This window comes from Manis javanica, chromosome X (genome assembly GCF_040802235.1).
Source record: "Manis javanica isolate MJ-LG chromosome X, MJ_LKY, whole genome shotgun sequence".
Lineage (NCBI taxonomy): Eukaryota > Metazoa > Chordata > Mammalia > Pholidota > Manidae > Manis > Manis javanica.
Genome location: NC_133174.1, coordinates 13,375,195 through 13,397,306, shown reverse-complemented (window position 1 = coordinate 13,397,306; position 22,112 = coordinate 13,375,195). Strand labels below are relative to the sequence as shown.

Genomic DNA, 22,112 nt, shown 5'->3' with positions numbered 1-22,112 from the left:
CTGTGTGTGTTACCCGGAGTAGCTGATCGGTCAGGATGGACTGAAGGGATGAGCAGACAGATGACTGAAGACATGCGTGACCATCACACAACGCCTCTGGAAACAGAATGGGGCTGGGCTGGGGGAGTTTTCAGGAAAAGTGGAAGCCTGCTATCCATCTCCAGGGAGTGGATAGTCTAATGCCAGGGTGAGAGCTGATGGCCAGAGTACTGTGGTACAGCCTCGGCCTCTCTGTCATTTGGAATCAATGACCAGCATCCCCCTGCCCATGGACACTGTACCTTGTGATGCCTGCTTTGGGGGTTGGGACTGCAAGAATGTTTTATCTCCCAAAATGGACTTGGATTTGTGGGAAAAAGAGGACTCCTCTTTCACTCCTCCTTTTGTAGCTTTTAAAGATTTATGAAGAGAGCTGTTAAAGAAAGAAAAACCATGTTTCTCTCTCTTCCATGTTAGCTTGTTAAACCGAGGAGGAAGTGATTATTTCATTCTGTTTGAATCACGTTTGTCGGATGACCAGAGGATGTTAACAGCTTTCCTAAATGAGGAAGTGTTATCCAGACATAAGCGATGATCGTTGAGGAAAAGAGATGTGGGTGACACATTATTGAAGGACCCCTCCTCACTCCTATTGTTGTTCTTCATATTCTGTTTTACTTTTGTTTTAGACCTAGAAGGTTTTGACTCCGTGGTATCATCTACTGAGAAACTCAGTCACCCAACCACAAGCAGACCAAAAGCCACAGGGAGACGGCCTCCATCCCAGTCCCTCACATCCGTAAGTGTCTCTCACTTCTCTGCTCCTGAAAAGCATGAAAGATTAGAGACTCCAGCTAAGGACTCTTCTGGAGTGGCTGATTTGAGGACAAGGTGAGGGAGGGAGGCCATGAGATACACAGCTGATCAAAAGTGATTTGAGAGTCCTCTGGGCTCAAGCAGTATTTCTTTCTATTTGCTCTTTGTGTATTACCAGCCAGGTGGGCACTCTCTATTCCCACTTTCCTTCTCTCTCCTTCCAGCCTGATTCTTGCTTGACCCTGAAGTGATGTGGATGAGAAAAAAATGACACCTTTTATGGTGAAAAACAAGAGCAAGGCTGGTTTGGCCTATAAATAAAACAAAGTTTGGCTAAAGAAAGACCTGTCACTATACAGTGCATACCAGCAGTCAGGCCTTTCCTTCTCAAAGCCCCATTATCAGCACCCTTCCATGGAACCCCTCCACTCAGACCTTTAGGAGATTGTTTTTAAGCATACAAGGCACCTGGTCATGTAGGAGAGACCAGTCAGAACACTCTGATAACACAGAGAAGTCTCTTGTTTGGGTTGTTTTGAATAATGTTTTGTATTGGACATCTATTGTACCAAATTTGAACAATGAAATGCATTTAAAAAGTTACCTGTAATCCTCTCTCCAGAGTTAAGAATTCTTAACTTCTTCCTGTATAGCCTTAGCTTTTATTTAAAATTGTATTTGTATATATAAAATCATTTCTTCAAAAGTGGGCTCACACAGCACAGTGTTTTGGAACTTGTTTGCGCCCCCCTCCTCCCCTGCCTTATACTGTGTACCTTTCTCCCTAGTCATTACACATTCTCCCATAATGTCACATTTAAAAGCCGCCTAGTGTTCTAACTTGTGAATAAATGAAAGTTTATCTAGCTAGTGTACTATTATTGGACATTTATGTTGTTTCCAGTTCTCCATTATCAACACTAAAATGAATATTGTGGAAAGATCTTGATGCTTCTGCAAGCAGTGTGTGTGTGTGTGTGTGTGTGTGTCTGTCTGTCTGTCTGTCTGTATGTATGTATGTATGTATGTATGTCACAGCGCCTTGTCCTTGCTGGAAATGCAGGTCTAAGACCTTATGACCTGTACCCAGATACACCAAGGAATTAACCTTTTGCAGGTTTCCCAGAACACTTCCTACTTTTATCTCATCATTGATCCCACTGAAGGGGTCATCATTTAGAAGAAAAAGAATGCCATTTCCTTTGAACCTCTTCTCACATATCTAGTGAGTCTGGAAGTATGTTTTGAGTCATCCTATTTTCCCCTCTTGTATGAAACAAATCTAACCATGTATTGACTCCTTTTTGGAAGAAAGACTTGAAAAAGTGCCTTGCTTTTTCGCTTTTATTTAGAGTGCCGTGTCAATCCCACCTTCTTCCTCCTCACATACACACAACCTACTTAATTGTTTCTTAGGATCTCTATATTTAAATTTTTAATCCTACCTTCCATGTCTTCTCTACATATCCTTCTTCATTTTTGTTTTCCCTTTAAATTCTTCCCAGCTTTTCAAGATCTCCAGGGCCTCGAGGCATCCAGAATTAAATACAGAGAAATTCAAAGTACCATCCCTACCCTGCCCTTGGTCTATACATCCCATGTCTGGGAGTTTAGTATATTTTGGGGGATCAGGTAAAAGCATCTCATATTCACTCTGCTTTTAGACTATACATTTGTTCGTTCATTTATTCAACAAATATGTATAGGCATCTGTCTCCTATGGGCTTGGCTCTGTGCCAGGTACCAAGATTGCAACTGAAGATGAAACAGGGTCCCTGCCCATGGGATGTGGCACAGTGACTTAAAGTTCGACAATTTATATGGAACAATTTTACCTGCAGACTTAAAGCAACAGGATACATTTGCGCTTTAAACAAGTATAATTACCCTTCAGTCCTATCCATCCCCATTGGATGTGTACCCTGAATTCACACTTCCTCTCCTTCCAGTTAGCTCCTCAAGGTCTTTCATAGCAAAATGGGATTAGTTGATGTGGACATATTCCTGAGAGGCTGTTGGCAAAAATGAGTGGGGAAATGGGCCAGTCATGAGTCCCAGCTTGGTGTCTCACACCCTAGTCTGAGCTGTTTGTGTTAATAGAATTCCAAGAACAAGCTTTGATTGACAGCTCATAAACCAGAGGTTATTAGGAGGAAACTAGATTTTTGAATAAAATCTCAAAATGAAAAGACACAGGCATTGCAAGGTGGTTAAGCAGGTAAGCTTAGATTAATAAGAAAGCTTGGTTGGGGGTGTTATTCTAGGTAATTGGGTTTTCAGATTAAATGAAGATTAACATACAAGACCTTTTAATTTTAAAGGCTTGCTTAAAAATTCCCTAAATGTAAGGTCTCTGCCTTAGTAAATAAGCAGAAGAAAACAAACAGCATTTGTGGGTGTGCTTTTTCTATAACGTGCCAGATGGTGATTCTAAATAGCATTATTTTCCCACCATGGGGGTAGAAGGCATAGAGGTGAGGCTGAATATGAGCTCAGCCAAAGATATCGCTGGAAGATTCTTCATTTAAAATGATTCCTTGCCACAGGAAGTCTTATTTTCATTTGCTTGGTCCTCAAATGAGGGAATTCTAGCATAATAATCATTTATGACAAAGGGAACTCCAGTGAACTGGCTTACATTCATCCAGCTTTTTGATCTTCACAGTGAGGCCGAGAGGGTAGATGGTAGGAGTGTTAGCCTCATATTTTACCAAAAGATGCTGCCACTCTGTAAATATACTGCAGCAAAGATAGAATCCAGAGTGGATGTTGATTGTCCTTGGCAGTGAGGAAGAGAGTTAGCAGAAGGTACCAAGTTAGATGTGAGCTTGCTGTGGTGGCAGGCAGGCTGTGCTCTGGGGCTGTGGAAGCAGTGGTTCCTGGACCACAGGCCTGATGACTCCTTGTTCCCGGAAATGCTTTCTTCTCTGACAATTCCTTTCAGGCACTGCACTATACAGCAGATGTAGTGGTCCTAGAAAAGCAGCACGCGGGAATGGAGGAGAGGCAGGTTAGCAAGCAGCCTCCTCTCCACCTGCGTGTCCTTCCCCACTGGACTGTCAGCCCTGTGAGAGCAGGGACCATGTGTGGCATGTTACCATTAAGTTCAGTTCCAAGCTCATGGTAGCAAATGTTTGCAGAAAGGAGGGAGGCTCTGACAGATGGAGCAGGAAAAGATAGATGATGCACATTTGCAGGGTGAGGTGGCCCCTGGGCATCAGTGGAAAGATCCCATAGAAAGATCTTTGGTGCAGGAAATCTTGCTTCTTAATCCCAGCTCTGCCACTATCTCTAATTCACAGATGATAGCACATTTTCTGCTTTCTGGGGTTATAATGAGGAGACAAACATAATAGAAATGTTGAGTGCTTCAAAAAGCATACAGCATTGTATTAACAAAAGCTATGTCAGCTAAGGTGTAATTCTGACAAAAGCATTTTCTTTTGGCTTTATCCAGTCTTCCCTTTCAAGCCCTGATATCTTTGACTCCCCAAGTCCCGAAGAAGATAAAGAGGAACACGTTTCGCTTGCACACAGAGGAGTGGATGCATCAAAGAAAACTTCAAAGACTGTTACCATATCCCAAGTGAGTGACCAGCCCCGGTGAGGATGTCCTGACATCCCGAGATCCTTGCCTATTCATGTATGCTCTGACGATGAGTTATAAACCAAACAAGAATAAACAGATATGTTAGCCAATTTGAGCTGCTAATAATGAAGTTCCACAAAGTAGGTGGCTTGTAAACAACAGCAGCTTCTTCCTCACATTTCCAGAGACTGGAAAGCTGAGATCAGAGTGCCCACATTTTCAAGTTCTCATGAGGGCCCCATTCAGGGTTGCAGCCTGCCAACTTCTTGTGTCCTCAGAAGACGAGAGAGGGTGAAGAAGCTCTTCTGGGTCTCTTTTGAAAGGGCATGAATACCCTCAGGAAGGGTCCACTCTCATGACCTAATCATCCCCCAAAGACCCACCTGTTAACACCATCACACCCGGCTTAGGATTTTGGGAGGGCACAAACATTCAGTCCATTGCAACAAACACAAGTTATTGTCATTCTTTAGTGACTGTGATTACTTTAGTCATCAAAACCCCTGAGGCAGGTTACAGAGTCTCCACAGCTGGGCAGAAGCCCTGAGATACAAGTTCAATTGATTTCCCTTGTTTTTTCTTGTGGACTGATTGCCCCTTCATGCCATCAACCACTCATACACAAATGCCCTCACACACTGCACCACCACCACCATCACCACAACCAGAAGAACTTGAAAAGCCTAGAAATGTCTAGAAAGAATACATTAAATATATTAAATGCTGTGCCCTCTGCCCATAGATCTTGACTTTTAGGTTCAAAACTGGTGGTGTTACAGATGATGGTTGGCAGCTCATGAATTTGAGTAACTAATGGAGGTCTCTTAAAGCAAAGCTGATTTAGATTCATTTATTAGGATAAATTTATAGTCTAAAAACATTTTAATTTCAGTGCAGGGCATAGGTATTTTAAGTTCCTGGCTTGTGAGAAACAAAGAAGACATTGTTTGCCAACTGTGTGTGGCTCCCAAGGGGAAGTCTGTACAAGTTCTGTTTGCCCTGTGAATGTGAACCAAGATTTTCAAATTTCATTTTCTCATTCTAAGAGAACCTAGTCAATTGGGATTATTTTCTGTAAACATTAGCAACTGCTTTCTGTCTTTAAGCAGAAAACTGCAGTCATTTTTAAAGGCACTTGAAGCAGGAATTAACACAAAGAAATCAAAGATCATGTGGGAGTTTCATTCTCAGATTTAATATACGTGTACACACAGATTTTCTTAAAGATCCAATATAGTAAGCAAAGGTATAATCCTATAAAACAGATCAATTGTAATTATTCACAAAACGGAAGCACTCTTCCTTTATAAAAGGATTCCATTTGTAGAAACTGGGTTTAGACCCATTTTTTCCAGTGACTACAGGCATGCCTACAGTTGCGTGCTCTCTGACATCCCTGGGGTGTCTCTATAGTGACATCTACTGGTGAATGGTGACTCTTCCCGTTTGTGGTTTGCACCGTTTTATTCCCATTAGCCTATTTCACTTCCCAGGAGTTGTCATGTCATGTTTATTGCTTCTAAAAATTCTCCTTGAGGTAATTTAGTCAGGGTGGATGGTGGCCTATACTCTGTGAGGGCTTAAAAAAGTATTCATTAGTAGAAATGTGCAGGGAGGAGGAGTCATGTAGGAAATGCTAAGAGAAGCATTGATTCAAGAAAAGCCTGTAACTCAGTCAGTGTGAGGATATTGGTGGGTTTGGGGAGGTACCTGAGGACACAGCACGGGAAATGAGGAAAAGCATGAACCCAGGAATAGGAAAAAATTGAAGAAAATGAGGACAAGAGAACATGAATCTTCAGGTATAGGCAGCTAGTCATGGTACCAGACTTGAGGGTCCTAGCTGACAGGAGCGGACTGAATCAAGTTCTGTCCGTTATTAGCTGTGAGACTCAGGGAATTTCTCAACCATGTCCCTAAGCCTCAGTTTCCTGTTCAGTTAAATGTGTATACCAACTGGTCTTCGTCTTAATTGTCTAGCTGACAGCCGGCATGTGACTAGTGCTCCATAAATGTCAGTCCGTCTTCCCTCTTAACCATAACTCCAACTAGCAATAAGCACAGGGCGGCGGAGTGCTATTTTTGGCAGCAGAAAGTGATTTCCCTCAATGATAACTTGGCAGAGAAAAGGCAAGCAGAGAGGCTGGGAATGATGGCCCATCTGCCTTGGGCTCATCTGCCCAGTCTGTCCCGCCGGCACAGCCTGGAGCCACACTCTGCCTCCTTACTATGCCAGCCAAGCCCCTTCTCAGCTTCTGCCCTGGGCATCTGCTGCTGGAGGGAGTGGCAGCTGCACTGCCAAGCTTCCCCAGCAGCCTCAACTTCCTAGATGCTTAGCCCGTCACATCCTGCGTCCTGGCACTATTTGCCTTCTGCCCCACCTGCCTGGATGGCACCTGCCCTCGCTGCTGCCTCCTCCTCCGGCCTACCACTGCTCCCTTCCCTCCTTGGGACAGTCCTGGCCCTGCTCAGCACCTTGCTGGTCTCCTCAGGCTGCTTGCCACCTCTGGCTTCATCTGGGCCCTCTGTTGGCTCTTTCCCTTAGCCCATCATCCATGTTGGGTCTCCCCCACTTTGAAAGTAGAGAAAACCCTTCCTTGATTCTGTCTCCTTCATGAACACTCTCTCTCTTCAATACATCCCCCCACCCTTCTACTTCCTTCTTCAGCCAAGTTTCTGGGAAAAGGGTTTTAAACTTGCAGGCCATGCCCTGGGCTCCCATTCCGGTCCCCACCTGCCTTGATGAGGTTCAGTCTCCCTCCTCCACCAAATGCCCCTGTATCCCCCCTCCCCCACCCCATTTTCCTCTCAGCGCCCTTGACCCACTTACCCCACAAGTTTTCCTTCTAGAAACTCCTCCAGGGGACTTCCTAACACAGACCCTTCTTGTGGTCTTCCTTCGGTCCCTCTCTCACCACTGTGTCCCAGCCCCCAAGAGACCCCTTCTCTCCCCACCTCTTCAATGTGGGAAGTCCCCAGGTTCTGTCATTGGGCCTCTGGTCTTCCGATTCTGCACCGTCCCCGCCCGTGGTTTCCCCCTCCTCCTCTGGTGTCTCTGTCCCAGCTCACCCTCAGGCATCTGCTCTATCCACTCCACATGCCCCATGGGCTGTCCATTGGACTCCTAAAATTTCCTGTGTGTGCCACACGGTAAACTTTTTGCTGAGCCTTCTGCCAGTTCTTCCTCCCTTGAAAGGTACAACCTCAACACCTAGCTCCTCCAGCCCCCCGGCCCCCGGTCTGGACTTCTTCCTCATCCCTGGGTGAGGAGGGTATCTGCTCCCGGAGGGCAGGGACTGCAGCTCAGTTGAAGGAGCGTGGTCTTGCGACACCTCTCAAAGCTGCCTTCTCTCTCTCCTCTTAGCCACTGCCTGTGTCAAACCCTCACCATTTCTAGCTTTCATCCTATGAGTCTCCCAGCAATTCTCTCCACCTCCAGACCTGCCAACCTTTAGGCCTTCTGCAGCCAGTGTGACCATGAGCTTGGCTTGTAGTCTTTTTAGCCATTTCCACAAGGCCTCTGCTTCCCAACCTTAGCTCTCTACCCTGCCTCTCTCCTGCCCTGCTGATAGCCCACTAAACACTTCCCATGCAGGCCCTTCACTCTGCGCTCTCTACACTTTTGCCCCGTGTGGTCCCTCTCCCTAGAACCCCTTCCTCCCACCCACCCTTCCTCTCTTCAGGCCCTGCAGCTCTCCTCCAGGGTGCTGCTGTCAGCTCCTCCCAGCTGCCTTACCTCTGGGATGGTGGGTCCCTTCAGGGTGCCTGAGCCTACCTTCCATGTGCAGACCTCTCCCACATCTACGCTGTGCTGGCTGGTCTGTCTGTCTGCACCTCACTAGGTTCTGAGCTCCTTGAGGACCAGGAGCATGTTTTGCTCACTTCAGAGTTTGCAGAGCCTAGCAAGTAGGTGGGCCTCTGTGCTTGTACATTAAACCACTTAGGAACTGCCTGTCCAGAAAGTGGTCAAATGTAAAACACCTGGGGCAGGGGGAGGGCTTTTGGAGGCCGGGAGGCTTCCACCAAGTAGGCCCTTGGGGGCTTGTGGGGGGAGGGATGAGTGACAAGTACGCATAGATTGGAGGGGACGGGGTGTTGGTGGCAGTTTACTAAACATGAATCCTGGACTTGACTCCTCTCTGCCCTCCCTTGTCACAGGTGTCTGAAAACAAAGCGTCCCTGCCACCCAAGCCAGGGCCCATGGCTACAGGTGGTGGTGGGCCAGCCCCTCTGTCCTCAGCAGCACCTTCCCCGCTGTCGTCCTCTTTGGGAACAGCCGGACACAGAGCCAACTCCCCGTCTCTGTTTGGTGCGGAAGGAAAACCAAAGATGGAGCCTGTGTCCAGCAGCCAGGCAGCTGTGGAGGAGCTAAGGACACAGGTCCGCGAGCTGAGGAGCATCATTGAGACCATGAAGGACCAGCAGAAGTGAGTGTCTGGGGCCCCTTCTTTAACTACCTCCCAGGTTGCTCTCTGCTGGGCCAGGGTCCAGTTCTGCAAGCCTGGGTCCCAACCTGTCCCAGAGGCTCTACAGGTTATGTGTTTGGGTACCCAAAGGCCCCGTCCACCGCCAGCTGACATCTGTCCCCTGCCTAGACGGTGACCCCATTGTCCCAGTACATCCCAGAGCACTGGTTCTCAGCCCTCTGAACAGGACCATCATGGAATCAGACGGACCTAGATCCAAGGCTTCAGCCTTTTGGGTCCTCTGAGAAGTGCCCGGAACCTTCCCACCTGACTGAAATGGTCTGGGCATGCCTTGGAGTGAAGAACCGTCAGTGCTTTGGGACTGCTTCAGCCTGCATCCTTCTCCTCACTTTGAAGCCCGTGCATAGCTGGCCAGAATCAACACGTCACCGGGGCTCCTCTGCAAGGCCTGCCTTTCGCAGACTCCTCAGCCTACCCTCATATCCAGGGTCACTGGGTCCCCACCAGTCTCCTACCTAAGCTCTTGGTGTCACTCAGTCTTCAGGTCAAGTCTGCGCCTACGCCCCTCATCCCCAAATGTGCTTGTTCTCGCCTCCCTGCTTCTGCCCTGGCTCTACTCCATCAATCCCCTCAACTTCCATCCTCCTCATGAACGTGTACCCTTTTTCACTTGTTGGAGACTCAGTGACTTTCCTTGCATTGCCTTCCCCAGCTAATCCCCCCACATGGACCACTCAAGGCCTTGCCCACCCTAGTGTACCTGGAGTCATACTGTTTGCTTAGGATCTCACCTTCAACTTCTTCCTAAGTTCTAAGCGCTGCCCACTGAGTCAGTGGTGCATAGCATGTGCTTGAATAAGGACAGTAACAAATCACAACTGGTGAAAGTCAGAGAACCCAGCGCTTTGGCAGCAGTGCTGGGGCACTGGCCCAAGTGTAAGGACCATCATGGTGTTCATCTGAAGTGAGCAAATGCAGTATAACTTTTGCCTTATTTATTATGCTGTTTCTGCGGTCCTCGTTTTTTTATTCTCCAAACCAGGTTGTAAAAATGTGCACGTAAACAGGAGTGTTTGATGCCCTAACATGGAGTTCAGCTGTCTGACCAGAGCTGGAGTGGTTGCGCTGTCCTAAGTATAGAACCCTGAGTTTCCAAGATGATTAGTTTTGTTCCACTTCCGTATTTACTGTTGGAAAGGGCCTTGGCTGTGTGTGCTGACTCGGGGCTACTTCCTCCAGTACATGATGACCTCTTGTTAGTTCAGTTGTTTGACTGCCAAGTTTCTAGGTATTACTACTTGTAGGATTTCTTAGAAGCAGTGAAAATATCCTAGTAACCCTGTATTAAATTAAAACTGAAAATAAAGGAAGTATATATGGAGTAGTAAAAATGTCTGCAGTGAAAATGATTATGTAAGGTTATGTAAGAAACATATAATAATAAGTGGTAGTTACAGGGAAGACAGCAGAAGGTGAGCCTGTATACCTGGAGTCAGTCACTGGGCACGTCAGGCCACCTCTCTGGGCCTCAGTTTCCCCATGGTCTCCTTTTAGGAGATACTTGGACTAAGGGATCACAGAGATAATTTTGCACCTACTATTGGAATGGCTACTTATTTTGGGAGCCCAGAAATAACGGCAAGCTCTTCTCTCTGCAACAAATTTTAAGCAGTAACCTTGCAAAGAAAATAAAATGTTCTGTCCACATTTTCTTTATAAAAGGGTCAGATGGATTTTGCAGTGATGACAGGCTTCTTATCTCTTACTGGGGAACTCTCAGCTTTTATTTAATTTCATTGCTCTTTGCTTTTCAGACGGGAGATTAAGCAGTTACTGTCGGAATTGGATGAAGAGAAGAAAATCCGGCTTCGGTTGCAGGTGGGTTCCACGGGGTCCTGCTACCTCGTGACAGGCTCAGCTGGGGGAGGGCATCAGGGCTTTATTCTGAAAAGGGATGATTATTACTTCTTTGCAGATTTCAATGTGCTTCCTGTGGCAACTTTCTTAGGAGTATAGAGGCTCCCTTCACATCCTCTCCTGGGCTCCGGGAAGTCTTGGGGAAGGGAGGCACCAGCAAATGTGCCCCCAGTTGGGTTTCTCATTTGGAATGTACCTGAAACATCTCCTCTGTGAAAAGTTCCCCCGAGTTTCCAGAGGCCTCATTATAGTAACCGCCAGAGAGCATGGTGCTGGAGGGCCCCCATTGCCAGCTGGCTTTGTTGTTGGAACCAGGGGCCAAGGACCACAGCTGTCCACACTCAGCACTTGCAGCTCATCTCTTCACTTCTCCCTGATGGTCATCTCAGTCCTGCCAGGGCATCAGAGCCCTGTTGCCCTCTCTCCTCTGATCCAGCTCGGCCGTTAGCAATGGCACAGAGCGTGCAGGAATTGCACATGGCCAGAGGTGGACTTTCAGCTTTCAACCACCTGGTGTCCTTGGTGGTGACTGAGACCCATGCTGCCTAAAGAAAGGATAGGTAACTATTTGTTAAAACTTTGGGGGTGCTGACAGACACCCCGTTGGGCCCAGCACAGCTGCCTCCCAACACCACCAGCTGATCTGATGTGTCAGGACGGCCTGCTGGGCCCTCTGACCAGGAAACGGGAAGCGTTGCTGCTTTTGACAAATTTTAGTTACTCCTAGCCTGAGATTGAACACATCCACCACTCCCTAGTGCATCACATCTGTGTGCCTGTTCTTCAGGTTTCTGTCATTTCTGGCATGGTTACCAACTCTTCATTCAGCTGTCGTTTTACCCATTTCACCTTTCAAATTGTCAGACTGATTATTTTCTTTCAATCAAGCAAGTTGATTATCTTTCACCTTCTGTCAAACCAGCCAATTCCTTACGATTTTGTCTGGCTCTTGTTTTTCCTTTATAGATGGAAGTTAATGACATAAAGAAAGCTCTTCAATCAAAATGAATACTTGATAAATGAAATGTCTCATTATTCACCCTGAGTCCAAGACTCAAATTTTCCGCCCCAGCCAAAATAACCTTGTGCCAAAAGATTAAAGGTTTGCCTCGACATGTCCCTGTTTGAAAGATTAGCACAAAAGTCTTGATAGCACAACACAAATTCCATCCAAGAGGAGACTCTTCCCCATGGTATGATCCTGGGTCTGGCACTGGTTGTGACTTAGAGCAAATTGTGCTAAAGGCTTTTTTACTCTGAGATCTCACACGAAACGAAAACTCAGGCAGTTTAGTCCATAGTGGTACTATTTTGATGATATTTTCCATTAATAAAATGTAATTTCAGATTATTCGTTTACAAGCTTTATAATTTTATGATTTTTTTAAACCGTGTTTTGTCACAGATTACTCCCCCTGCCCCCAGTGTTTGTATTACACAGTCCAGGGCGAGCGTCCCATTCTTTTGCTTCAGGCAGAAAGCTGCCTCGCTTTGTGTCCCCTCTAGGATTCTATTACATATGCAATTTTAGGTCCAACCTGTCCCTTGCCCTGCCAGCAGACCCTACCACCCTAAGATAAATGTTAGCTTATATATGATGGTATATTTACAAAAAGAGAAAGAGAAAATCTGGTATTTACAATGATCTGTGCCTTCTTTTTACCACCCTCTTGATTGGAACTTTTGTGATGCAGCTACCACGATTCAAAAAAAAAAAACTTTTTTTTGAAGCCACTTATCAAAGTCCACTAGAGGTCAGTGTCTTCAAAGCTTCTCTTGCCTAGCCAAAGGTCCTACGAGGAGACAGCTGTGAAGTTGGGCGCGCTCTGTGGCACCAGCTGTGACTTTTCAGTTCTCCTAGTTTTAGGTTGTTCGTGGAACGAGAAATGTCACCCCTGCTTGATTTTTCATCAGCCAAGTTAAATCCCTGCTTCCTGTCCTTTGCACCTTTTGCGTGAACAGAATATGCATTATTAAAGCAAAAAATAAATAAATAAAAGTAAATGCAAATGAAAACAAGGGGGGGAAAGTTGTGTTATTTCCTGCACTGGGTTATCCGTGTGTGCTGTTATTGAAGCTGTACTCCTTCATGCCATTTGCCTTGTTCTCTTGTAACCCCTTCCTCAGGTCCAAGAGAATGGGGGGATGCTCTTGTTGAAGTGTAGCCATTGGATCTTTCTTGCATTTATGGAATTGCTTTTTCTGCCCCAAGGAAACTGGTGTTTGCTTGTGTGCTTTATCTCTGTAGCAAGTGAACAGTTGAGCCTTAGACTATGTAACTGTTTTCTCATCCTTAGCTGAAAATAAAGGGGCATACTGTATTACAAGATTGTTTGGGAATTAGGAGGTGGAGGGTGGGAGGGGTGGCCCCTTAATGGCCCCTGAAGATGTTTTATGTATTTCTAAAGAGCTGCGGTTATCTATTTCCCGAGTTTTAGAGTACAACTATGAAACATCAACAGATTTGCACAACCACAGAGAATGAGGATTGGTGACACTGAAGGAGCAATGCAAAAAAATCATGTTATTGATCATCCAAAGTATTACAAACAAACAACTCCTCTTCCTGTCTCCCTCCCCCCTCCCTGTCTTCACCTACCAGACTCATCCGTGGTGCTGCTTGAGGCTGCTGCTTCCTCCAGAGGATTCACAGAGCCCAGGCACCCTGGCCTTCCGGGCAGGGACACGGTTAGAGGACGGAAGTGCGTAAAGAAAGAAACTTCCCGTCCCTCATTCCTGTGTCTGGACATACTGCCTTCCCAGCAGCCTTGCTGTCAATGTGTTTGGGGCTGGTTGTGCCGAGTTTCCAAGAGCAGCATAAAACGTTCCCGTACCCTTGACTGTTATAAGCATTTTGACGTTAAACCTGAAGCCTTTAGAGACTTCTCGCCACCTAATGTAAGAATGAGGGTTGGATTCTTTGATGTTTGGATTTCTCATTTATGCATAATGAAAATCCCTAATGATATATAATTTTATATAATGTGTATACAGAGTAGGATTGTTAATAATTAAATTGAGAGACTGGAGTGCCCTTGTGGGGCACTGGTGACCTGGAATGTAGAGAGGGCTGTCACCTTCCCCTGGTAGAGGCTACTGGCTTCCTTTGTATAAAGAGAGGAAGAGGTGATTCTAGAAGGAGAAATTGGCATATACAGCTTCACTACTGTCCCTTGGGCTAACCAGCAAGAGGATTCTACGTCATGGAACTGGATGAGCCACTCACTGCCCGAAGAGCCAACATCTTTACTCTTTACAAAATGGAACCATCCAGAATATTGAAAAGCTTGGAGGTATCATTTCTGAAAAAATTCTTTTGTGTTCAGCATGGACTCGACCAGCATCTATGGAGATTATTTTTTTTGCTTCATTTTCTACAGTTGTATTTAGAAAAGTCTTGAGTATTGTGCTTTGTAAAGAAGATGATTAAAGTTAAATTTTGTGAAAATATTTTTGTTCAAAGTTGTCATGGTCCAAGAGGAATCATTTCTGGGAATTCAAACCATTGCTCTCCATTTTACACAATGTGATTACTCTTACAGAAATGTCTTCAGAAGACATGGAATATGGTGCCTCCCTACACCTGTCTTTCCCACGTGAACATAAATAATCCATTAAAATCTGTGCTTGTGAATTCTGTTTTCAAATTGTTCAATTTTATATTCATACTGAAGCAGAAAATTCTAGTTAGTCTAAATTATTTTTTAGTGTAAAAGTCACTAAATGATCATTATTCGAATAATTGTGTTAAGCCATTTATACTCGTACACAGCTCTCTGGGTAGCAGATTGAAGTCCACGATTTGTTTTCTCCCATAAAGACAGCCTGTTTCTATCATCACATACATGTCTTTGGTTACTAATAGCAGGGTTTTATTTCCTTTCATAACCAGCTCCTTGATGGAGAAACTGCAGGGTGCATAATTTATTGCTCACGGTTGCAACAATCTGTATGAAAATAATCCCCAGGTCCCACAAAGGCCTTTGTATAGTAACCGAAGGTCACTGTGGTCCCTTTTTTGTATCAGATTAGATTTTAGTCCTCTGGTTATTTTTGCACAAATTAATGTCAAGATGTTTCAGCACCATGAGGGCTTGGTGAAAAGCTTTTCTGTTTGCTTTTGTGCAGCTGAGAACCCTAACAAAGCAGTGCTTGCTTGGGTGATAGGTGTTCAGCATGGCTGACAGCACTGTGCAACAGAGGGAACGTTTGGCACTTCCGACCTGGGCCTGGGGAAGAAGATGCCATTCCCAAATTAGCTCTAATGAGGGAACACAATGGCCAAGGCAAAGAAAACTCTCTCCTGGCCAGAAATAAATGTTTGGCAGTGATGTGAGGACAGAGAGGGAGGGGGGTCATGTCTCTTGAGATGATGAACCATTGCTGTCATTTCTAGTCCTGTCCCTAGGGTGGACTGAGGCTTGGTTCCCAGCACATGAGGCAGAAGGCAGCCCCTGAAGCCAAGAAGAATCTGTGAAGTACCTGGAGGTCCCTGACAGGTGGTTCTATTTCATGGCTCTTTAACTGATTGCAAATAGCAGTGGCTGTGGGGGCAGTCCCCCTTGCTGTAAATGACAGTGTGTGCCCATCATGTTTGTGAATTCAGAGCCCCAGTAAAATGGGCTATTCCTTCTTTCCTGTTGGAAAACAGATGATACAACATTTCAACCAAACAATAGAACAGGTAACCTAGTAGGTTGTAACTAGAATTTTCCGAGGTAAAAAATAGAGAAAAAATACTGAATACCAGAGTTGAATTCCTGGAAAACCAGCTTCATGGGGCAGTTGTCTTTAAATGACAACATGTTTAATTCTGTAGATACAGCGATGCCACTTATGTCTCAAATTCTGCCTTTCCCTCTCACCCCTATAGAATGTTACTAGTTTTCCAGGAAACTAAGATTTGTTGGAAACTTTGAGGTCTGGTGGAAAATGCCCTGGCAATGCAAAACTTCATTATGTTCCACAGTTATTCCCCAAAAGAAGAGAGAAATGTCTCAGGAGAAATGGAGTAGAGTCTCCTCAAGCTTCATGATTGCTTCTTAGTCTGAACCTCAGTCTGGGAGAACCTGGGAGTTGGGGCTGAAGCTTTGCTGTTGCAGATGGGAGGTGCATGAGTAGGGACTGGACACTTGTATGAGACACCCTCCCGTCAACTGCATGGGCCCAGGAGGTGCTCCAGCAACGGTCTTGTTGTTCTCAATCAGGGCAGTCTTGGAGGAGGTGAATCTGAAATAAGGAGAAGGACCTGGACTGAGAGAGGGAGAGGTCTCAGAGGGAATGCCAGGCCTGTAGGTAGACCTGACCTACTTTATAGGGAGGCAGCTAATGCTGAGAATCTGGGAGGGGGTGAGGAGGGAGATGAAATGGGGTGGCAGAGCTGAGGGTGAGAACCCGCAGGTAACAGGACACCGCATGCTAAGGATAGCCTGTTGACGAGAAGTCTATCAATGAATTATTCAGGGTTCAGAGGACCAGAGTGATGTCAGGCTCAAACGTAGAACCCAACTGCCTTGAGTATTTTCAACTGACTTTTTTTCTGATTATGAAGCTAATATTATATTATGTCCAAAGTAGAAAATAAATATAAAGAGACAGGTAGAAATTATCCTGAGCTCATTCAGACACAGCCTTTAATTATTTTGGTGCCTCATAACAGAAGTCATTCTGTATATATATAGCTTTATAGTCTGCTTTTAATACTTAGTATCATTTCTCTATCATTCATTTTTTTCAAAAATCATGATTTTTAACAGCTGCATATGGATGTGCCAGAGAGCATGTAACCAAACTTTGAACAGGTATTGAGTGCTTATGATGTGCTGGATGCCATGAGAGGTGCTGAATGCAGCAGGGCCTCTGCCGTCAAGGAGGTCAAATGAGGAGAAGTAGACAGGTAAGCAGGCAAGTCTCCCATGGAATGAGAACATGATCACAGAAAGAAATCCAAGGGCTTTGGAACTGCAGAGAGAGGTGCCCAGTAGTGCCTTGAGGGTAAGGAGGTCAGGGAATGGGCATTTTGGTCAATTCCAGTTTTTTTTTTTTATGTTATAAAGCTGTGGTGAACATCCTGGGCATAAACCTATGTCCACATTTCTGATTCGTCCTTAAGATAATTCCTGGAAGTAGAGTGAATTACCTGAGATTTTTAGCAAGAATAAGTTTTGCACAAGCTACAAAATAAGAAACAGGTGGGACTATACATCAAACGATAAAGCTTCTGCACAGCAAATGAAACCATCAGCAAAGTAAAAAGACAACCTTCAGAATGAAAAAAAAACATTTGCAAGCTACATATCTGATAAGGAGGCAATATCTAAAGCATATAAAGAGCTCATACAACTCAATAGCAAAAAAAAAACCCCACCATTCAAGGACCTGAATAAATGTTTCTCCAAAGAAGATATGCAAAGGGCCAACCCGTACATGAAAAAATGCTCAATTTCACCAATCATTAGGGGAATGCAAATTAAAACCATAATGAGATGCCACCTAATGCCTGTTAGAATGGCCATCACAAAAAAAAACAGACAACAATGGCTGGTGAGGATGTGGAGAAAAGGGAACCTTTGTGCACTATTGGTATGATTGTAAATTGGTGCAGCCACTATGGAAAATACTATGAAGGATACTAAAAAAATTAAAAATGGAACTACCATATGATCCAGCAATTCTAATTCTGGGAATATACCCAAAGGCAATGAAAGCACTAACTCGAAAAGATATCTGCACCCCCATGTTCATAGCAGCATTATTTATAATAGCCAAGACATGGAAACAACCTAAGTGTCCATTGATGGATGAATGGATAGAGAAGCTGTAGTATGTATACCAAAATGGAATATTATTCAGCCATAAAAAGTCCTACCATTTGTGAAAACCTGGGAGGACCTTGAAGGCATGTGGTAGCATGTAAGCTGTACCTATTGTGGTAATCATTTCACAGTATACATTAGTCAAACCATCATGCTGTACACCTTAAACTTATACAGTGATGTGTGCCAATTATTTCTCAATAAAACTGGAAAAGAAAATACTCAGCAATATGGACAAATCCCTAGAAGTGAATACAGTGTAATGAAAACACTTGTTCTGCTAATATGGTGAAACTAATTAAAAAATGGTTTTCTCTTAATATTGTCATTATTTAATAATTAAGATAATTTTAAAATTAGAAAAAAAAGAATAACTTTTTCCTGTATAAACATAATTGAATTAACATCATTATACAAAAGTGGCTAACCACCCATCTCTCCCTAATGTTGTATTCACCTAAACCTCCGTGGGTGTCAGGTCTGGATCTCTTCCTTCTGCCTAGTCACTGCTCAGATGTCACATCAGAGAGGTCATCCCTAACCTATTAAATAAAAGAGCGACTTTAGTGTTGATCCTCCCCTAGGTCCCCATATCAATACCCTGCTTCATACACACACACACACACACACACACACAGGTCTGTTTTCTGTCTCCCTTCCCTAGAACAAAATCACCATGAAGATAGTGACCTTTATTTTCTTCACTGCTTTATCCCCAGCACCTAAACATTGCCAGCTGCATAGTAAGCACTTGATACATGTTTGTTGACTGAATAGATGGATTGGTAATTGCGACTGATGCCAAATGGAATTTAGTCTGTAAATTTGAGCAGCCCAGTTTTACCTTTACAAAAACTCAGTGCATACAACTGTAGCATTAAGGAGGATTCATGACATAAGGAAACAGTTATGAAGAAAGCCTTCAGAGGCACTCTGCTTGTACCTGAATCTCAGCCAACACCTGAACCTTGAGGAGAGTGCTTGTATCAACGTGGATCCTAAAACAAGGTCACATGATCTGTACACCATTATCTCTAAGACTGTCATCCACTATCAGAAAACCTGTTTTAAGACAGAAAGCATTATTTTTAAATTAGATTCACTCCGGAGAAAGAATGAATTCAAGGGTGTGCATATTCCTGACACGTTACTCTTGACACTTCTCTGGGGTCAGCTGAAAAGAGAATCGCTGCCTCTCAGGGCTGACCATCTGCCCTCCAAGTGATGAATAAGCAGGACATGTAGATAAGCTCTGGGCCTCCAAGACGTGCCATAGGGTTCTTGGAGTTGATCCGCAGAAGAATAATAGTAGCATCACCAACCTGGAACTTGGTAGAAATGAAAATTCTTGGGCCCTGCCCCAGACCTACTGCATCAGAAATCTTGGAGAGGGACCTGGCAGTCTGTGCTTTAACAAGTCATCTGGGGGATTCTGAAGCATGCTCTTTTGAGGACCAGTGTCATGAGGAAATCACCTTACTCTCAAAGAGCTGTGTGTAGAATAACACATAGCAATCTTTTCCAGAAGTCTCTAGTTAGACTGTGGCTGCAGCAAAACAAGGTGCCCTATCCAGAAATTATACCGTAGTTTATTAGGATGACCCATATAAAATTAACATTTTTGCAGGTTAAATATGGTTGAATAGAGGGCTTCCAGTTTCAGCTCAGGGATGTAGAGAGCAATGAGATATCTTTCCCTTGCTTACAAGAAAAATCTGGACAGTTGGGAAACTAAAAGAACTGAGTTTGCAGAGCAAACTGCTACTTCAAAATCTGGAGAGAGAGACACACACTTTCATGAGACTCAGGACCTGAACATTTGTTTATCCAGAACTGCAGCTACCAGATGCCATAGAAGTGGATAGAAGACCAAGCTAGAAAATTTAACAAATTTCTGGAGGCTGAGTATGGACTGACTTGAGAGTATGAAGCTCCCGGGCAGAGAGGTTCCCACCTTTTTGTGAGCTTTCCCTTCAGGAACCCCAACTGGCTCTCACAGGAAGGATCAGGGAAAATCCAGAGAAAACTCTTAAGTTGGGGGTGCTGGCTGAGGAACCACTGCAGACTCTTCTCCTTTCAGGAACAAAAGGCTTATTTTGCATGGGGAAAGACATGTTTTGAGGGTGCTGGTAAAACACCATTGCACCTGAGGAAAGGGAGTTCCACCCAGCTCCACCCACCTTACCTCAAAAAATATTTAATCTTCAGGGAGAAGGCCCTCAAGGGTGTTGACTGAGAACACTGTGGATACCCACTGCAGCTGAGGGAAGAGATTGGGGGGAGCCCTGTATCTGGAGGGGGGCAGAAGCATTTGTGAAGCCTACACCCCAGAAACTGAGGCTTAGAATATTAGAGACCACCCCTCCATGCCACACTAGTACACGAACAAACCTCCAGGAATAACAACAGTGGATTACAGCAGGGGGAGCTGCAAGAGATAGACTTTGGGGAACAGCACAAAGGGAAGCCCCAAAACCAAGAGGAGGAACAAAAAAATGATCACTAGAGCAAGTCAAAGTTTCTAATGTCCAGAGGAACAACGAACATCAACACAGCCCAATTCTTAGTTTGATTCACATAAATTCCTACGCTAACAGTTTACTTACCTCAGTATCTACTGCTTTATACAAAATGTGCAGCTTTCAACAGACAATTATAACACATGCAACATGGAAAGACAAAAATAGTCTGAAGAGACAAAGCAATCTGCAGGACCAGATTTAGATATGGCACAGTTATTGGAAGTACAAGAGAGGGAATTTAAAATAATTATGATTACTATGTTAAAGGCTCTAATGGAAAAAGTAGACAATATACAAGATCAGATAGGTAATTTCAATAGACATGGAAACTATAAGAATCAAATGACTGGAAATAAAAAACAGTAACAGAAATGAAGGATGTTTTTGATGGGCTCACCAGCAGACTTGAATATTTATATTTACTTGAATAAGTGGCAGGACTGAAAAAGATAAAGAGAAGGTGCAAATCACCAAATCAAGAATGAAATGGGGTACCAATACAGATTCTGCAGCCATTAAAAGGATAAGGGACTACTGTGAACAACTTCACTATCATAAATTCAACATCTCAGAAGAAATGGGCCAATTTCTCAAAACCCACAAACTATCAAAACTCAACCAAAATAAAATAGACAATCTTAGCAGTCCTATAACCATTATAAACAACTGAACTTGTAATTAAAAGGCTCTAAAGAAGAAATCTTCAGGCCCAAATGGTTTCACTGGAGAAATATATCAACAACATAAAGAAGTAACACCAGTTTCACAGTCTCTTCCAGAAAATAGAAGAGGGCAGAACATTTCTCAAATCATTTTGAGACTAGTACTACTATGATATCAAAACAAGACAAAGACATTACTAACAAAAAGAAAAGAAAGAAAACTACAGGTCAGCATATCTCATGAATCTGGATGCAAATATCCTCAATAAAAATGTGAGCAAATAAAATCCAGCAATGTATAAAAAGAATTATACAGTATAACCAAGTAGGATTTATTCCAAGTAGGCAAGTTCAACATTCCAAAGTAGTCAGTGTAATCCACCATACCCATAGGCTGAAGAAGAAAAATCATGTGATCACATCAATTGATGGCAGAAAAGGCATTTGAAAAAAATATCCAATACCCATGCACAATAAAAACTCTCAGTGAACTAGAAATAGAGGAAATTTCCTTAACTTGAGTAGAATCTACAAAAAATCCACAGTGAACATCACACTTAGGGTGAAAGAATGAAATCTTTCCCTCTAAGTTTGGAACAAGGCAAGGATGTCCACTCTTACTGTTCTTATTTAACATAGAACTGCAAGTTCTAGCCATAGCAATAAGACAATAAAAAGAAATAAAAGGCACAGAGATAGGAAAGGAGAACTGAGACTGTCCCTAATTGCAGATTACATGATTATTCACATGGACCCCAAAAACCTCCGAAGTGAGCTCAGCAAGGCCAAGTAATAATATAAATGCAGAAACCAAAAACAATTGCATTTTTACATACTAACAATGAACATGTGGAGCCTGAAATTAACACCATGCTATTTACACTCACTTTAGAAAGATTAAATACTTGGGTATAAATTTATAAACATGTAAGAGATTTGGATGCTGAAAATTAGATTCTAATGAAAAATATCAAAGAAGGCCTAAATGAAGACGAATGCTGTGTTTATAGATTGGAAGATTCAGCATAATAAAGACATTAATTCTTTCTAAATTGATCTGTAGGTTTATGCAATTCCTATAAAAATGTTTCTTGTAGACATAAACAAGCTTCTTCTGAAATGTGTATGGAAAAACACAGGCCTTAATATAGCTAAAACAATCTTGGAGAAGAAAATTAAATATCTACCTGATATTAAGGGCTACTATATAGCTTTAGCAACCAAGACAGCATGGTATTGGTGGAGGTATAAATACATAAGTCAGTGGAAAAGAATAGACAAACCATAAGTAGACCCATACAAATGTGCCCAACTGATTTTTGACAAAGGAGCAAAAGCAATTCAATGAAGGAAAGAGAGCCTTTTCATCAAATGGCACTTAATTG

At 43.7% G+C, this 22,112-nt stretch overlaps 1 protein-coding gene across 7 annotated transcripts in view; it reads left to right on the top strand.

Annotated features, from left to right (window-relative positions):
* The window catches only part of SH3KBP1 (SH3 domain containing kinase binding protein 1), a 309,921-nt gene extending 295,743 nt beyond the window's left edge, over nt 1-14,178 (top strand). For all 7 annotated transcript variants that reach the window (XM_073227329.1, XM_037020504.2, XM_037020499.2 and 4 more), the window contains 5 exons: nt 669-778; nt 4,253-4,381; nt 8,543-8,811; nt 10,626-10,689; nt 11,695-14,178. In XM_073227329.1, the coding sequence (XP_073083430.1) occupies nt 669-778; nt 4,253-4,381; nt 8,543-8,811; nt 10,626-10,689; nt 11,695-11,736 (614 nt within the window). In that variant the 3' untranslated portion in view covers nt 11,737-14,178. The remainder of the gene's footprint in view (nt 1-668; nt 779-4,252; nt 4,382-8,542; nt 8,812-10,625; nt 10,690-11,694) is intronic.
* The last annotated feature ends 7,934 nt before the right edge of the window (nt 14,179-22,112 follow it).